The sequence below is a fragment of the Physcomitrium patens genome, chromosome 19 (assembly GCF_059467195.1).
Source record: "Physcomitrium patens ecotype Gransden chromosome 19, ASM5946719v1, whole genome shotgun sequence".
Classification (NCBI taxonomy): Eukaryota; Viridiplantae; Streptophyta; class Bryopsida; order Funariales; family Funariaceae; genus Physcomitrium; species Physcomitrium patens.
This window is the reverse complement of record NC_143428.1, coordinates 14,559,919-14,577,079: the sequence shown is the minus strand read 5'-3', so window position 1 is coordinate 14,577,079 and position 17,161 is coordinate 14,559,919. Positions and strand designations below refer to the sequence as shown.

Here is a 17,161-nt window from a genome sequence, read left to right as displayed (position 1 = left end):
TTTTAACTTGGATCTTCTATAATAAGATCCATATTATCATCTTTCACCATATAGTCGTGTTATAACATGACAACGTAATTTTTTTCTTTACCACATAGAAACAATAGAAGCAATACATAGATAACTACCAATAATATAAGACCTTTTAAGAGGGTAGCTATCTTGCTTAGGAAGTGTTGTATGTAAGTCTCTATTTTGGATTTCTTCACGATATCTCTCATGCTGCAATTTCCTTGTTAAACTTTATTATTGTAATGACTTCTTTCTTTCCAATTGACTTTTTAAAGTAGCTTATTGTAGCTCCAAAATAGTATCCAATGTGATCATAAAAATTGACTTTTAATTAAACAATGGCTATCAATATATTACCAAAGAATAGACTAATACTTGCTTTGTTAGCAAATGAAATAAGATTGGATTTTCTAAGATCTAAAATCTTATCAATTTCATAAAAATAAAGATTTCAACATAATGTAAGATCCAACACTCTAAAATAAAATTGAAAGTAAATAAATGGAATGAAGCATGAAAGACAGGACGAAGTAAAAGAAAATAGAATCAAATAGAACAAAACAAGAAAAAATGATCAAAATTTATTAAGAAAAAGAATCTAATGCCATACCTAATAAAATATCCAAATAGCCTTAGTTAGTCTTATTTATACTTTGTTCAGCTATCCTTGGAACTTTCTAAAATATTTTTTATGGTAGATTCTACTAAAAAAATTATCCTTCTAGAAGACTCTGGAAGTAGGCCTTGCTATGATAACTACCCTAAGTCTTTCTAGAAGGTTCTATGGTAGATCCTACATGAACTACCATCCTATCCTTACTTCTAAAAACTTCCTAAAAATGACACCAATTACATATTTTTATATGCCAATAATACAAATATCCTATCCATATCATGCTATATGTGGAGTCAAAGTAGAGTATCTACTATTAGAAGATTTACATTACTCCATTAGAATTGTAAAGAAAGAAAAATTAGGAATTGATTTACATCACCTAGTTCAATGCCTTTACGAAAAAAATCCTTATTCGACATTGTCATTGAAAACAATGGGGCTTCTAGCTACATTTGTATTGAGATTGATAAACAAGGCCATGAAAGCTAGAAGGATTAGCTTGCTTCTAATAAAATTGGTAATTACAAAATATTCTTCTAAGTAGCACACTTTAGGTGCAACAACCTCCTTGGGAATATAGATGTGCTTCTTGACTTATTTCTTAAAGAATCTTATGTAGTTGCATATTAGGCTTTTTGGCAATATCTATCCTAACTTAGATTTTATTGGATTGAACATTAGCTTAGCATACTACTATTTAATGGACTCTATTAAATTATCAATTGAGGTATCTACTATAGTTGCATCTCCAATGATAGCTAGGTAATCAAATAGGATTCTTGTGCATACTATATTTGCATATGAAAAAGGCATGGTGTAGAGGTTAAGAGATATCTTAATCCTAAAATTTCTTGTCCAAAAAGAGTGCTTTGTGGATTTAATCCTAATAGCAAAAAGAAGTAAATTTTCAAAAACTTTCCACCTTAAGGTGTGTAATAGTATATTAAATTGTTTGTATACTAGAAATTACACAATCACAAATTCACAATCATTGTTGGTGCAATTAAACTTGCCATTGCTTTCTTAATGCAAAAAACTCAATTTTTGTAATTTTCAAAGCCTCATAGCTACTATTGTGTATTTTTATTTTTATTAAAAATAAAAAATATTAATTAAATTACAAAATAATATTATTATATTAGATTTTTAGATTTTTATGTGATATTGCTACTACTTGTAATAAATATTTTTGATATTATAAATAATTTTAATTTTTGTGATTGTAAATTTTAATTTCATTCCAAAAGTATTCAATTTTTAATTAAAAACTTATTTATTTAAAGACATTGTTTTTTACAACATTCAAAGTTGCTAAAACAAATCTATGTTTTTCTAATTTATTTTTAAAAATGTAAATATGCAACTCGTTAAAGCATACACTAGTAGTAGATAAAGTTATATAATTTGTGATATATTTAAAATCCTAATTTTAGTATTACCTTAGATAAGATTTTTCTACATAAGATAACTTTAAGATTACATTGATAATTTATATTTTTTTTCTACAACAAAGAATCAACTAAATTTGACAAAAATCTATATTTCATACAAATAGCTTCATATTAGATAGATTTCTAATATTAGTAATATTATGTAATATTCTTTTATAATCTCAAAAAATTTCTTATTATTTATTAGTATTTTAATCCAAATAAATACCTTAGAAACCTTCAAAAAAGTTTTTAATTTAAAAAATTTTAATCCAATTTTTTTAATTTTATATTAAATAAGATAAAAAATTAATATATTTATATATATATATATATATGATAAAATTGATATCTAAACAATAAGTTTGTAATAATAGAATGATAAATAATTATTATAACATATCCTTGTAGATATAATTTATAAGTAAATTCTTTATTTCTAGCAATAAAATTTGTATTCTACAAAGTTTTAATATATGAAAAATTATGCTCTTAGAAAATATACATATAAATGAATTGTGTAGTATTTTCTATCAAACACAATTTGATATTAATGTGGCACTCAATTATTTAATAAAGAATATAATTACATAGAATTATCTATGAATTGTAGAAAGTTTTTTTTATATTATTATATTATTTTCATTATGTCTTCTATGCTAATATAGATAACTATTGTCTTTTTTGTAAGTCTAATTTTTAAACAAGAAGTTTTATGTGCTAAGTTTTCAACTTTAAATAATTAAATCAGTTTAATGTAGTTTTGAAGTTAAACCAATTTCAAGTAATCAACTAATATTTGTAGTATTTTTAAAATAATTATTATGATATCATTGTTGATAATAAAATGAATAATTTTACCTGATATAAATTTATTATTATAATATGATTTGAAAGAAGTACTTAATGTTAAATTCGATATTCATACCTTGATTAGAAACCATCATGTATATTTTTTTTAGATTTATATATATATATATATATATATATATATATTTGAAAATGATGTCTTAGAGGCATCTATTTTATTTTTCGTTTTATCTTGGTCTGGCTTAAAATACGCTCTAAGTGATATTTTTTCAAATAAAAATAATGCAAATAATATCATCCACTGATTGTTTTGTTGAATTTTGAATTATTTTTAATCAAAAAGTTATAATATAATAATACTTTCAAATAAGAGATGAATAATATGATTAAAATTGTAGTTGCTAAAATTTGATGAATGAACCTGACAATATATTAGAATATGATCATGTGTGTTTCTCCTCTTCTATTGCACTGTATAGTAACAATTAATGAATGTTTATTTTAGTATCAAATTTTGATATATAATAGTTGAGTGCAAAATAAGATGACTTTAAACAGTAAAAATAAATATTTTATCTGTAATTTGTTTAGTGATATATTTTCATGATTGTAGATTGTTTTTATTTAGCATATATATATATATATATATATATATATAAATGATTAACTAAATACAGATTTGGTTTTAATATCACTATGTATCTCTATTTTAAACATCCATTTGATCATTTACCTAATTATCAACAAAATTGATCAAATTGAGAAACTAAAAGGTTACATACATTAGTTTTGATAAGTTACAACAGAATGTAAAGAAACGAAATGATGGTCTTAGACATTGATCAATCATAAATGGTTGATAAAATGCAATCAAACACACTCATCTGATGGGCAGTTTTCAAAATCTTTCAAGTGAAGATACATTATTGAAATAATGTTACTAATGATAGATCCAAAAAACACAAAACTCAAAAACAATAATGTATGCATTAACCTCAACTGTGGCTGAACATCGATTGCAAGCATCAAACATGTTTAAAGGCTGAAGGGTTGTGTTCTGAGATTAATTTAATGAGCTGATCAAAATACAATGAATTGTTTTCATTTTGGTGCCCCTCATCTAAGCATTGGAGGACTTCTCCCAACTTTTATCAACAACCATTTACCTTTGCATTTAATGAAGAAAGAGGAGGACCTCATGTGCTTCACACCCACCTACCCATGATGCCAACTCATATTCTCTCATTGTAAGACAATCTTTTTCTTCTCACATTGGAAAGTTATATTTGCCAAGGGAATGAATACACAATGAATGGCTCATTGCAACCCATGCATTTCTCTTGCAAGCAATGTTTTCTTGCATCCTTTGAGGAGTTCATCCATGAAGACCTCAAAAGTTGAATGAGGGAATTATTGTATATTTTTGTAATTGCTTTTCATTTGTACATATTTGGTTAGGGCTTGGGATTTATGGTTTAGGGTCACAGGTTAAGGTTTAGGGTCAAAGGCGATGGTTCATAGATCAGGATTGTAAGGGGGCAATTAGTCCTATAATATATATATATATATATATATATTGAACAGAAATGAACAGAAATGCAAGAGGTGTCATTCTGGTGAGAAGTGAGTCTCCCACCAGAGGACAGACATATTTGCCAATTGGGTTCAAACTTGTAGCTGTACCTCTTGCTTCAAATGTGAGCTCTTTTCCATGCCTGGTCTGCATACAAGTATGCAAACAATCAGACCCATTTGCTCATTCAAGTACAATTCAAATTATGCAGATGAGTCGAAAAAATAATATATAAATGTGTACTTCTCTTATCACCTCATCACAATCCTCCAACCAACTTGACATGAAGCACCAGCATATCTTTTGTGGTGTTTGGCTGTTGGCTGAATTTGGATGTGTGTGCTATGTAATGTACTGATGTTAGTGATGTAGATGAGTCCAATTGAATTTCTAAGGCCAGATTGGTTGATTATACAAATTTAGTTGAACCAAAACAACACCAGATAAACTAGGCCATCTTTTTAATTGTGTGGGACAGTACGTATGTATGTATGTATGTATGTATGTATGTATATGTGTCATAATGGACCCACAAAAGCAGAGATCACACATGGTTGTTGAAAGTCATATTCTTCACCCATCACATCTATTATCTAAATTTCTTCTTGACTACCCTCACAACGACAAGCTTGTTCTTGGCAAGGAGTGTCTTCTCCAGAATAGACTATAACAAAACCTCCTGAAATTTATTCAACATTTTCTTTAACAACTTTGCAACTTCTTTTCTTGTATTAGATCATGTTAAACTTTATCTAATTAAGTCAATTGCAAAAAACAAGCTCAGACCCAAATTCAACAGAACCAATAATTTCATTTGCAACCCATACAACTTTGAAAAAAATTAGGTGCCTCTGCTTGTTCATAGTATCATCAAATGCACTTAACAGGGAAAAGTATTCCAGTTGCTATCCAATTGGATTTCCCACTTCTGGGACATCCATGGATCAGCTTGGATGCTCTAGAAGTACTTAGCACTCAATTTGCCTGCTTTCCATACCCCCACAATTCTACCAATTTTGTGCAGCTCTTCTGAAGCTGAAGTTGGAGACAACTTTGCCTCCTTCAGCCACATTGCAAACTCCATGTCTTTTTTTTCAAAAATAGACCTCCCCAGAATTACTATCACCCTGGATAGTTCACAGTGTTGAGACAATAGAACAGTCTTTCTCTAATAGAGCTAGCCAGCTTCATACATGTGATATAAGTGCAACCTTTGGTACATTTGCTGCAATGAAAATGATCATGACAACAGCTTAGTTGAATGAAGTCCAAAAGAGTACAGTTTACCCAAAAGCAAAATGAAGGGGCAAAGCTTCCATCCAGCAAATGCAGGCTCCACAAGTAAAATGCCTGTTGACTTGTGCTCTGCAAAGGGAGAGAGAAAAGGGAGAAGGAAAAAGAAAAGCAGGAAATTCCTTTGCGGAAAGGTAAGAGAACAAAATGAATCTTTATTTCGTTTCGTTTATTATTTATTAATATTTTTGACACAGCCGGGGTATGGCCGGGGTACAGGCTACCTTCTGTGCTTCATTTCCTTCTGGTCCCTTGCGTTTTTGTGCTCACTCTTAAATGATTGGTACTTCCCCTCATGTCCGAGAGACTCTTTCTACTTGTTTTATACCTTTTTTTTCTAACGGTCAAGCAGCGTCTACTCTTCATCACTGCTTTCCTCATTTTAAGAGTGAAAGGTATGAGTGCGGTCAGTCTGGTATTTGAAACACTGAAAGAAACACTCCCAGTCGCAATAAAAAGATTTAAAACTTGAGGAAATGTGGACGAGGTTGAAAATGCTAACATATGGGAGATCTCCATCGCTACATGCGCTCCTGCATCTTCTTCAAGACGTTGGACCTAAGAGCCGCGGTGTTCCAGAGAAAGAGAGCCAAAGCACAAGTCACTGCTAAAAATTAAAGGGGAAAACTATACGCCACTGCTTCTACGATAATTTTGAACAGAATTCAGGAACGTAGGATCCAGACCAGAATATGAGGGCTTCTAAAGACAGATTGCCAACAACACATGTAGATGGTACGCTAACTGAACCAGAACGGCGAATCGATTTTATAAAAGTTCTAGTGCAGATGGCTTGCAAGCAACAACTATCAGACAAGTGAAAATCATGTCCACGATGTGGGAGAGGTTGTGAAGTTGAAGCAGCACAGTATTCGAAGAAGTACATCCAACAACAAGAGCTTCCAAAAGGTGGGGGGATGATAGAGAACAGAATCCGCGGTGCAGGGGGCGATATGGAAGCAGAACCCACGAGAAAGTCACGGCGAGCGCGAGAGCGAAGAAAAAGGACAGAATGAATGAAGGAGGGAAGGAAGGAAGGAAGGGTGGAAGGGGTGCTGCGGGGTGGGGATAGACAGAGGTGTGGTGGCGAAGACAGACAGAGCGAGCAAGCAAGCAAGAAAGCAAGCGAAGCAGGGTTCACGGCAGGGCACGCAGCTTTCCCTCCGCACAGGACCCCCTCCCTTCCATCGTCCGTCCGTCCGTCCGCCCGCCCCTCTGCGTTGCTCTGGTATGAGTGCGGAGGACGGGTCGCTCGAAGACGCCGAGGGTCCACCACGGATGCATGAACGAAGGAATGAAAAAAGAAGATTCGTCAAGGCGGATGGATGAAGAGAAGGGTGACGAGGCTGCCGCGCTGGATCTCCCCCCGGGTCCTCCTCCTCCCAGCAGGGCAGGGCAGGGCGAGGGAAGGGCACTCACTGACTTGGAGCATCTTCTCGCAGAGACTAATCTCCCCTCTCCTCCCTCTCCCCCTCCCCTCGCTCCCTTCGCTTCGCTTCCCTTCTCTTCTCTTCCTTTCACTTCTCTTCCCTCTCTCCCTCGATTGTAGTGTTGCTGTGCTGCTTGTATTTCCGCTTCTCTTGTGAGATATCACAATGGTGAGCTCTGCTTCAGGGGAACTTCTCTCTCATCTCTCATCTCTCTGCTTATGAATGAATCTCTGTGTGCAATTGGCGTCCTCCGAATGTCCTTTTCATATCTTGCTTGCTTGCTTGGATTTTCATGATCTTTTGATTCCTAGTTCAGTGAACTCGGTAGATTTTTTGTTAAAGTAAGGTGAAAGAATCTGAAGCGAATGGTTTTTAATTTTTTTTCCTTTTCCATTTTTTTTATTTGTTTTTAAGAACAATTCTGAAAGGGTTTATATTAGGAAGCAATGCGGTGTGCAGGCAGAGCTTGGGGAAGATTGTATTGTAGTACAAGAGTCAAGTGAATTTAATGTTTCAAAATAATGGTATTGTCGATGAAGCTGATGCCTGGTTGTGCGTCTACATGTTCAGAATTATCTAATTGGGGCATTTGGACCCCCTTGCACTATATCTATTTCTTTTGCCGATGCTGAGACGCGCAAGCAGGCGAGTTTCAAGAAGGAGAATGGACAGACAGTCTTGGTTCCTCTCTTTCTTGGACAAGAAAGCGTTGTTGGCGAGGTCAGTCACTCTTCTCGTGATTTTTGTTAGTTTCACAATAGAGGACTAAGTGCCATACTCTGCTGAATGTGGTTCTCTGCCTTGTGTTTGACCAGTTGTTTCTATATCAATTGGCAGGGTTCTAGATATGTTCTCAGCTTATTTCAGTTTGATGGATGGTCTGCACAATCCGGATACTAGTTTACTTTAGTTACTTTAGCTCTAATGAATACTCTGTAACTGTTTGCAGGTGCGAATTGAACCCTTGCCTGGAAAGAAATTCGAGCACACGGGGGTAAAGATCGAGCTTTTAGGGCAAATTGGTACAATCTCCATCTCTTCTTTCTTTGAATTTTCTTTACTTTGTGTGGCCCTAGTGAATCTTTTTCCATGTTAAGGTTGTCGAGGACCACAAAGTTAATATCACGTCATATGCTAGGTGGAAATCCGATTTTTTAAGTAGTTTCCATCGTTTATTATTCATAAGCTTTGGAGTTTTAATGCTTTGTCTCTTCCTGAATTTGGTGCAGAGCTATATTTTGACAGGGGCAGTTTCTACGATTTCACATCCCTTGGTGAGTGAACATGTGCTACTTGTGTGATTTATCTGACGTTAACATTTTACACAATTATGTCTATGACTCTGCGATACCTTCTCTATTGTTTGACAGCCCAGGGACTTGAAATGCAGTGAGGGAGCTCGATGTACCCGGCGAAATTTTGGAGCGTAAGACGTATCCTTTCGAATTTTCTACTGTTGAAATGCAGTACGAGTCCTATAATGGTGTCAATGTGAGATTGAGGTAAAATGCATTTACTTAATAAATTTACTTGGTTCATGGTTTCATTTGATCATCTGGAAGTAGCTATTTATGCAGACGCTCTATAGGATCAGATTTAAGTAGTTTCTAGCAGTTCCTACCATGGTCCAGCTGCATCATAATAGTTTGGTTTGAGCACCCTATTACATGCCGTATTCGTTGTTACATCTGCTGTCATTGATTTTTCTCTTGACAATCTTGTAGGTACATATTGAAAGTCACAATCAGCAGGAGTTATGCAACTAACATTGTAGAATACAAAGATTTCTGGGTACCATGTTCACGCTCACTTAATCCTTGCTGTTATCTAAGTATGTTAAATTGCTTCTATTTGGCAAGTTAATAAATGTAAGGTCTGGGTATAGACACAGTAGAAAGAATTTTGAGAAGTCATGTTGTCGTGATTAGAGTTTCTGTTATTGGTGCTGTTTGTGAGGTGTTCTTCCTGTTGTGGCCACTTTATTTTGTAGGGTCTTGAAGGTTGAAATTTTGAGTAACGTGAGAGGTTAATGTGCAGCCTAATTTTGAGTAATGTGAGAGGCTGTACATGTTTTACATGAGCAGGTGCGGAACTTCTCACCTCAGCCCGAGATCAACAATAGTATTAAGGTGAGTGTTCACCAGAGCGGTGAATTGTTTGGTTAACATTTGTAGCCTAATTTCACATGCTATTACGCAATTCTTCCTGAAAACAGCTATATAGGCAACTGAAGTGAGCCTATTTAGGTTTTTATCTTGGAAGTCCTTGTCAAATGCTTAAACTTGGTGTGTTAAAAATATCGAGCGCACATACTGCTCTTCTAACGTGCTTCCATGATGAACATTTTTAAGTAATCGTTGTGTATGCACCATAACTTTCTCCACAATATTCTTAAGGTTGTTCCTATGCTGGAAATAGAAGGGATTATTTCAAAGACATTCGTTCAAGGCGTTTAGACTTTAATGACTGTTCCTTGATGTTATGTTTATAACAGAAGTAAATTTTATTCAGTGTCTCATCTTAATGTGTCTTAATACATGGATGATAGATGGAGGTGGGAATCGAAGACTGCTTGCACATTGAATTTGAGTACAGCAAGAGCAAGTAATTTTTACCCTTCAAAGTCTTTGTGCTCTACATAGTTCTCTATAAAAGTGTAGAAGTACAGTAAATTGTCGTGGTCACAATTGAATATTCTGAGAAAGTCTTGTGCTCCTTTCAACTCCTAAATTGCTCCAGGAAAATGCAGTTTCGAATGAAGCATTGGGATGCTGCTTCATTCTCTTTTTGCTGTTATATTGTATTAAATAACCTGAAATTGTTCAAACAGGTATCATCTAAAGGATGTGATTGTGGGCAAGATTTACTTTCTACTTGTCCGAATCAAGATCAAGCATATGGAGCTGGAAATAAGAAGGCGAGAGTCTACTGGATCAGGTCCTAACACTTACAATGAGAGCGAGACACTAGCCAAGTATGAAATCATGGATGGCGCCCCTGTCCGTGGTGAGTATCATCCAGAGGCATCTTCTAGTGAATTTATCATGCTTCGTTCATTCATGTACTTAACTGTTTATGTCGCGTACCTGTACTAGTGTTGGCTTGGCCTCATGGTACTCGCACTGACGATTTTGCGGTGACTAACCCAAACTACTGTTTTGTAGGGGAGTCGATTCCAATCAGGTTATTCTTGAGTCCTTATGATTTAACGCCAACCTACAGGAACATCAACAATAAGTTTAGTGTGAAGTATTACCTTAATTTGGTCTTGGTTGATGAAGAAGGCCGGCGTTATTTCAAACAGCAAGAGATTACCATGTATCGAGCAGAATAAGTTGAAGTTTCAGTATTGCTGCTTTTGATATTTCCTGATATGTCCATGGGCTGGGGTCAGTCTCTCCACATGCTTTTCATTAGAATAGATAGTGACTTCCAACCATTGTGAAGGGGAAACATCGGGATTTACGCCTCACATGCAGGTCAAGTGAAGATGTTGCCTGGAGATCTATCAGTGTGCATAATTGTCAAGCGCTTTTCAAAATCTTGATGCTCAATTCTCAAGTTCTGAAAGGGATGTGTGCATCTAGTTGGAAGAATTTCGCAATGTCAGTTTGTAGTAGTTCACGTGCTGTAGTGATTCTGTCCTTGAACTCCCATTTTCATATTGTAAGTATGCATTTGACATCAATACTTGCAGTTAATATTAGTAAACAGTGAGCGTTTTGCCTTCGGAGTTCGTAGGTATGTTTAGTTATAAGGAACATGTAAATTTAACCAGTTGACCCAATTTTGATAGCGGTCAAGTTTCCCAGCGCTATTGATAACCAGTTGACGTTGCAAGTTTTCATTTTAGAAACTGGTTTTTTGATTCAATTTGGTTTAAGGTACTCATCCAACTTGTCAAGTTTCGTGAATCAATATTTTATTTTCAAACGTTCTTGTCCAGTCCTCTCGTTTTAAATTGGAATGATGTTTAGATTTGAGGCTGAAGAATTCACTTAAAGAATTCCTACGGTAATGTCGTAATATTTCGTCTGGAAACTTCGAGTATCTTGGTTAGCATTTTGTGCTATGATATCCATTTTTCAGTTATAGACAATGAATTTCTAGTAACTATATCTCTATTCGATTTTTAATTTTGCCGTATTTTACTGAAGTGCAATGGAAAACGCATCTGGCGCATGGGATTAGGGTCACTAAATTGCAGTGAGATCACGAAATAAATAGCTGAGAAGCGAGGGGTAAATTTTGTATACTGGTCTCCCACATCTCTGAAACGTCAGAAATGACTTTGTGATAGTCACCTTAAAATAGAACTTAGTGGCTATTGTAGCCGTCAAGAGCCATAGTAGATGCAATCAGTCTCTTTGTGTGTTTTTGCAATCTCTCTCTTTGTCTCTTATAATAAGTTGCCATTTCTACTTAACAGTGTTGTGTAGCTGAGCTCTTTGCATCCCATACTAACTAGAAAGTGGTGGCATTGTTTTTTGCAAGTATGAATTTGTAAAAATGAGCAACCACTTGTATTTGACAGATGCATGTTGTTCACTTCAAAATTTCAAAATTTCATTTTACTTTTGTGTGGTCATTGTAACACTGAGGTTGGCTTGCTAAGTAGTGTTGTTTTATTTTTGTTGAATGTGGCCTTTGATTAATAATTGATAGCTGGTTTGTCATTGTGTTAATCTTTCTTTGGTAATTGTACAATGTTTAGTGTTACAAAAAGAAGAAGAAGAAGTTAATTAATTAATCTAATATTTTTTCCTGTATTTATGTAATAATTATTTTTTTGGATTAAATTGATTATAAGTTACGTAACTTTAGTCATTTGTAGATGTGGTATTTCAAAGTGTCTTACTAACCATACAAAGCAATCTCCATCAAAGTGCCTCTGATTTTTATGGTGTTAATAGTTGGTATCTGGTTTTTTCTGATTTCAATCTATGATGGCCAAATTCTTTAATCTTGTATAATTTAGACGGTTGAGCCTAATCAAGTTATCTATTACAACCTCTATTTGTATTGTAGTTGTGAGAGACCCTTTTAAACAACCAAATTAAATAACAAATACTGTCACAAGAATGTCACAATTAACCATTGCATTTTTCAACAATTGACCAACTGCTTGTGATCATATTGATTGATTATATTGATTTTAAATTGTGACATTTTACCAATTCCTAAAAGCATGTATCCTACTAGCTGTGCATAAAATTGGTTCTGGTCTTCAGGGTCTTGAAGAAAATCAATATTAAAATATAATTGATATCACAGAGTGCTTCAAAGGTATATCTCAGTATGCTAATTTCCCCCAAATACTTCTTCGTATGAATATGAAGTGGCATTTCTTTTGAATTCTGTGAACCAGACTACTTTCAGAATTCCATTGACGGATTCAGTTAAAGAAAATCTAGCTTTATGTGTTTTGTGCAGGAATGATGAGCCTTGTTTTATTTACCAAAATGTTTCTGATAGCAGTCTGATTTTGGCAGGTGGATATTTCAAGGGTGGTGAATAATGATTGTGCTCACCAAGTGTGTGCAGGAGTTGCACAAAACTTTTTGGCCTGATTCTAGTAAAAGTATGCCAGAAAATGGTCATTTGTATGAATTAAATGCTGTGTTTAGAAATTCTGAAATTCCGAAATTCTGAAATCGGAAATGCACAAACATAATTCCGTTGTCATCTACTTGATTTCAGCAGGGCATCTCTTACACTTGCTTCAGCTGTTTGATTACAATTTAGCAATCTTTTTAGCGGTTTCAGAATTTCGGAAATTCAGAACTGATTGCAGACGTTGCTGAATTCAAGACGAGTCACGCTTGTGAAATAATCTTCATGACTTCATGACACTGATTGCCAGCTTGCTACCAGCACTGCTTGATACAGCTACAATCGTGTACAGAAAAGGACCACATCGCCGTTGCCGAGTTGTGAAAGATAGCTCCAAGTCATGGCGAAGGTCAGACAAGGAACCAAGCCGTCGCATTTTCCAGTGCAAGGAAAGGTATCATCCATGTAGAGTCAGGAGGTCAATGCCAAAGCACTCGCGGGGAGTCGTAGCTCAAGTTGGCAACGTAAGCATTGCTCAAAATACACAAGCATAAAAAATCCAAGTGTAAATCGGTTGGAATACGGGAGAAGACTTTCAGATAGCAAAGAGAAAGAAAGCCATGGATCAACCCGTTCAACGTGAGACCGTCAAGTCAATACTAATTGCCCTTGACTTGACAGGAGACTAACTCACTATTTTCTATAAAGGAGTCTTGTTCAGAATGGATTCTTGTTTTACACCGGTGGAAGTTGGTCGAGATTTGTCCGACTCCAGAAACGCCATCTTCTGCAAAATTTCCATGATTTCCTTTCGAATCTGATGTGCAAATAGTAAATACGTCAACCTCTAATCAAGCATTGATGATTCGGCACATAAGTTCAACAGGTGCTGACAACAACATCTCAAGCCAGCCTGTCCAATTCCAGACTGCCTACCAACTTTATAAAAGCACTATACGAATCATCAAGTAATCGAATTCATTCACAAATGTCGGTGCTAAACACGAGGAGAGTTGACATACCCATTCCATCTGCTGTACAGTTACCCCACGGGCAGTGTTTGTAGAATACATCCCTTGCAAGACCTGTGATAACACCAGAAGTCAGTATCTTAGTTGATCTTTTAAAAGAGCAACTCAGTACTCAACACTAGTAAAACATTTCATTATATTGACGGAACCCATTGTGTGAATAGCACATTGCAATAATACCTTGTTGACAGTTTGTATTAACAGGCCTGGACGTACGGGGAGAACTGGAGGTGGTGGCTCCTTCTTTTTGATTATCTGTGTTACAAACACACCAAAGGTAAGCAAAACATGTCACTCCTCCAGGCTCATGTTGCATGCTAATCACTTCACATTAAATCATGCGCTAATAAATAGACAATGTTCGAGTTGGATTTAGGTGCTATTCAAACGCTATTGATGAAATCTATACATGGCCTTTGCAACTGGTATATTTGACATAACCAAAGTCCAGAGGTATGGAAGTTACGCTGTTGGATCTGGCTACGTAGTTATCAAGTTGACGAACTTTCTCCGGATCCAAAATATCTTGACCTTCATCTTGTCCTGCCAACACCCTGGCCAGTTTCTTGTGCAATTCGGGGCCAGGTTTCATTCCAGTAATCTTTGTCAAAAATTCCACCTGCATACATACATACATGCAGCTTCGTAAAACTTGTGCGCATATATTTTCAATAATGAACTTCAGTATCCAGATCACTTACTACGTGCAATGGAGAAGTATACAATCCGTAATTTATACGATTACTGCGATTACCTCTGGTTGAGGAAGGTTCTTGCGCTTGTTACTTTCAATGCGTTCATCTTCAAGTCCACCACCGAGCATACTACGAGCTTCCTCTCTGGCCAACACAAGCCTTGCAAGTAGCCGCCTATCCTCCACTTTAGCCTTTTCCTCTATGGACTGCCACCACCACGACAAAGCTCTGTGCCCTTAGCTAAGCCAATCCAACCAATAGTCCATCTCTTTCGAAAAATTAAAACGTTGCCGCGAAGTCAAGCCTGCATACTAATATTTCTCCGTTACGAGGATATCGGGGAAGAAAAAGAAAAAGAAAAAAAGAATACACATTTAAATATACCGCAATAATGTCATCTGCCTGGTCCCCAACGTCGTTGAGGTTCACCGCGGGTAATTCAATTTTTCCTCCTCCCACTTGATCGAAGGTTCCTCCTCCTCCAGCACACCGCCTGAGAACTTCTAAACGAGCATCTTTGTCAGGAGTGCGACACAATATACCAACAATTTGCACCTGCAAACCAAGAACAAGAGCTCGAATTAGCTAACACCAGCTTTCCAATCCAGGCACAGCACATGGAAAACCATGAAGCACACGAAAAGTAAACCAATATAAAAGGGAATGCTCGATGTACTAAATAACATTAAAAAATAGTGTAAATGTGACATTCGAAATAACAGGGTTAGAAGTATTGAAGAAGGGCAACCATAATAAGCAATGACGTACCAGTTATTCATGAACAAACCTCAAGAGTAAAAAAATTGAGAGGACAATCGAGTGTCATCGAGAGGGCTAACCTGAGATGGGAATTTCTGCGTAAGCTGAGCAAGTACAACGTCCTTGATGACCTCAAGCAACCATCGTTCCTGTAACAGATAATTCAGTAGCGACGACCAAGTTTGTCTATGAAATCTTAACAGCTATGAGCATTGGCAACATACAACCTCAACATCGGATGGTCTCAATCTGGACATGAAAACAATGGCGGAGATCCTGAACCCTAAACCCACACCTCACTACAAAGGTGAATTCAAACGAGAATAGGATGCCCGTAGATCTGTAAGATTATGATGATTGCCATTTCAACTATGATTTAGTTGGAAAAAAACACTGCTAGCATGCTTTTGAGTACCCGTAGATATATCATCTGCGGCAACAAGCTATTCGGTCCGAAAGGAAAGAGCAGTTAACATACTCTGTCGTCATGTTCTGCCTGCTGAATCATGTAGTCTAGCGCCATAAGGAAGCTCTCGTCGAGCTTATCGAGGCGCTGCCCAACAACCCCGGTAGCTGCCATCTCCACTGCTACCTGCTCCCCCTGTTCTCCCATTTTCGTTATGTCTTGTAACTGTCGCGCCCCAATGCCCCAAGAAACATCATTGACCGGTCAAAAGCTCAGCAACTGTATGGGAACTGATCTGAGATGCGTATAAGGCAGAGTAAGAATTGGTTGCAGGACTAGAAAGTACCGCCTCGGACAGAAAATACTGCCTACGTCTTCAATTGTCTTGAATTGCGAAACTTAGATATAAAATATAACTCCTCCTCACCTCTGGGCGACGTCAAAAACCTACTGAATCTAAGCTAGATAATTCTACTTGACCCCACATAACCAAAACCCACCGACAAAAGCCCAAGACCATAATTCGCATCTCAATTGCCCTCAACGTATGAGAAAAAAAGCACGAGAGGATGGAAGAGTCGCACTCACAAGCTCCACCATTTCCTTCATGACGGACATTACTTCCTCGCCACCACGCATCAAAGCATTGTAGAGCCTGTAATCGACCTTCTCCTCCTCCTGCTCCTCGCGTGCCTCAGGGCTGTCAGCAGCTCGCGCCCGCCCACTTGCTCTCCTTGTGCGCTCCACTGCGTAGCCCCGATGCCGCCATCCAGTGGAGCTCCTCTTCCAGCTCGCACTACAGGGAACAGAAGCCCCACGAGAGGAAATGGAAACTTGCGAGGCGGGAGCAGAAGGAGAACACAGAGCGGGGAGAGTGGATTTCTGCAGCGCGAAAGCGCGCAACTGCGCCGCGGACTTGAGGAGGCAGGCATCCATGGCTTTCCTCAGCTCTGGCGCAGCAGAGCAGCAGCAGCACCGAGAGAGGGAGGGAGAGAGAAGCGGGCTCAGCGAAGCCGAGAGGGATAGACAGACGGACTCTCTCACACACACCCAGCGAGACTCAGAGACCGAGCGCGAGACCCAGCGAGCAAGATTCGTTGATACTAGGATGATGAATAATCATAGATTATAGTATCCCAAAATGAGAGACATTGAGCGTCGTGGTAGGGTTTAAGCCAGTCCTCATTCCATCCATCCATCCACCCATCCATCCATCCACCCATCCATCCATCCTGAGTCCACCCCCCTCCTCCCTCTGTTGCCTCGCCAATGCTTGTTCCACAATTTCTCTCTCACTCGCTCTCTCTTTTCAACTCTCAGAATGGAAACCACTTAACACCAGAAGTGAATATTGAAATAAAAGTAAAGTAAAAATAAATAAAAATAAAACCTTAATGCTGCAACAACTCTCTCAACTACCCAATTCTCACTGCGTAGTCCTAGCTTGCAAAACCTTATTTCATCATCGTACACCATTTTTTATATGTAGTGATTCTTATTCTTAATTAAAATGTATTCTGCGTACTACACTGTAATTTAATTTCACTTGATCT

General features: G+C 37.0%; 2 protein-coding genes across 3 annotated transcripts; one reads left to right on the top strand and one right to left on the bottom strand.

Annotated features, from left to right (window-relative positions):
• Window positions 1–7,154: 7,154 nt before the first annotated feature.
• On the top strand, window positions 7,155–11,051 carry LOC112296058 (vacuolar protein sorting-associated protein 26B). The gene is made up of 10 exons (XM_024548169.3): window positions 7,155–7,332; window positions 7,735–7,884; window positions 8,114–8,186; window positions 8,394–8,438; window positions 8,555–8,666; window positions 8,889–8,955; window positions 9,249–9,293; window positions 9,713–9,768; window positions 9,995–10,170; window positions 10,329–11,051. The coding sequence occupies exons 1-10, from the start codon at window positions 7,330–7,332 to the stop codon at window positions 10,496–10,498; spliced, it is 897 nt and encodes a 298-aa protein (XP_024403937.1). The 5' UTR covers window positions 7,155–7,329; the 3' UTR covers window positions 10,499–11,051.
• Window positions 11,052–13,196: 2,145 nt separating this feature from the next.
• On the bottom strand, window positions 13,197–16,626 carry LOC112296059 (protein PEP-RELATED DEVELOPMENT ARRESTED 1, chloroplastic). Of its 2 annotated transcripts, none has more exons than XM_024548170.3 (9): window positions 16,197–16,626; window positions 15,681–15,833; window positions 15,283–15,351; window positions 14,828–14,998; window positions 14,503–14,649; window positions 14,215–14,367; window positions 13,929–14,003; window positions 13,740–13,802; window positions 13,197–13,534 (listed from the first exon to the last, which is right to left on the bottom strand). In XM_024548170.3, the coding sequence occupies exons 1-9, from the start codon at window positions 16,542–16,544 to the stop codon at window positions 13,418–13,420; spliced, it is 1,296 nt and encodes a 431-aa protein (XP_024403938.1). In that variant the 5' UTR covers window positions 16,545–16,626; the 3' UTR covers window positions 13,197–13,417. The 2 variants fall into 2 exon arrangements, with proteins under 2 accessions (XP_024403938.1, XP_090101023.1); XM_090244897.1 differs by having other exon boundaries at window positions 13,197–13,504.
• Window positions 16,627–17,161: the final 535 nt, after the last annotated feature.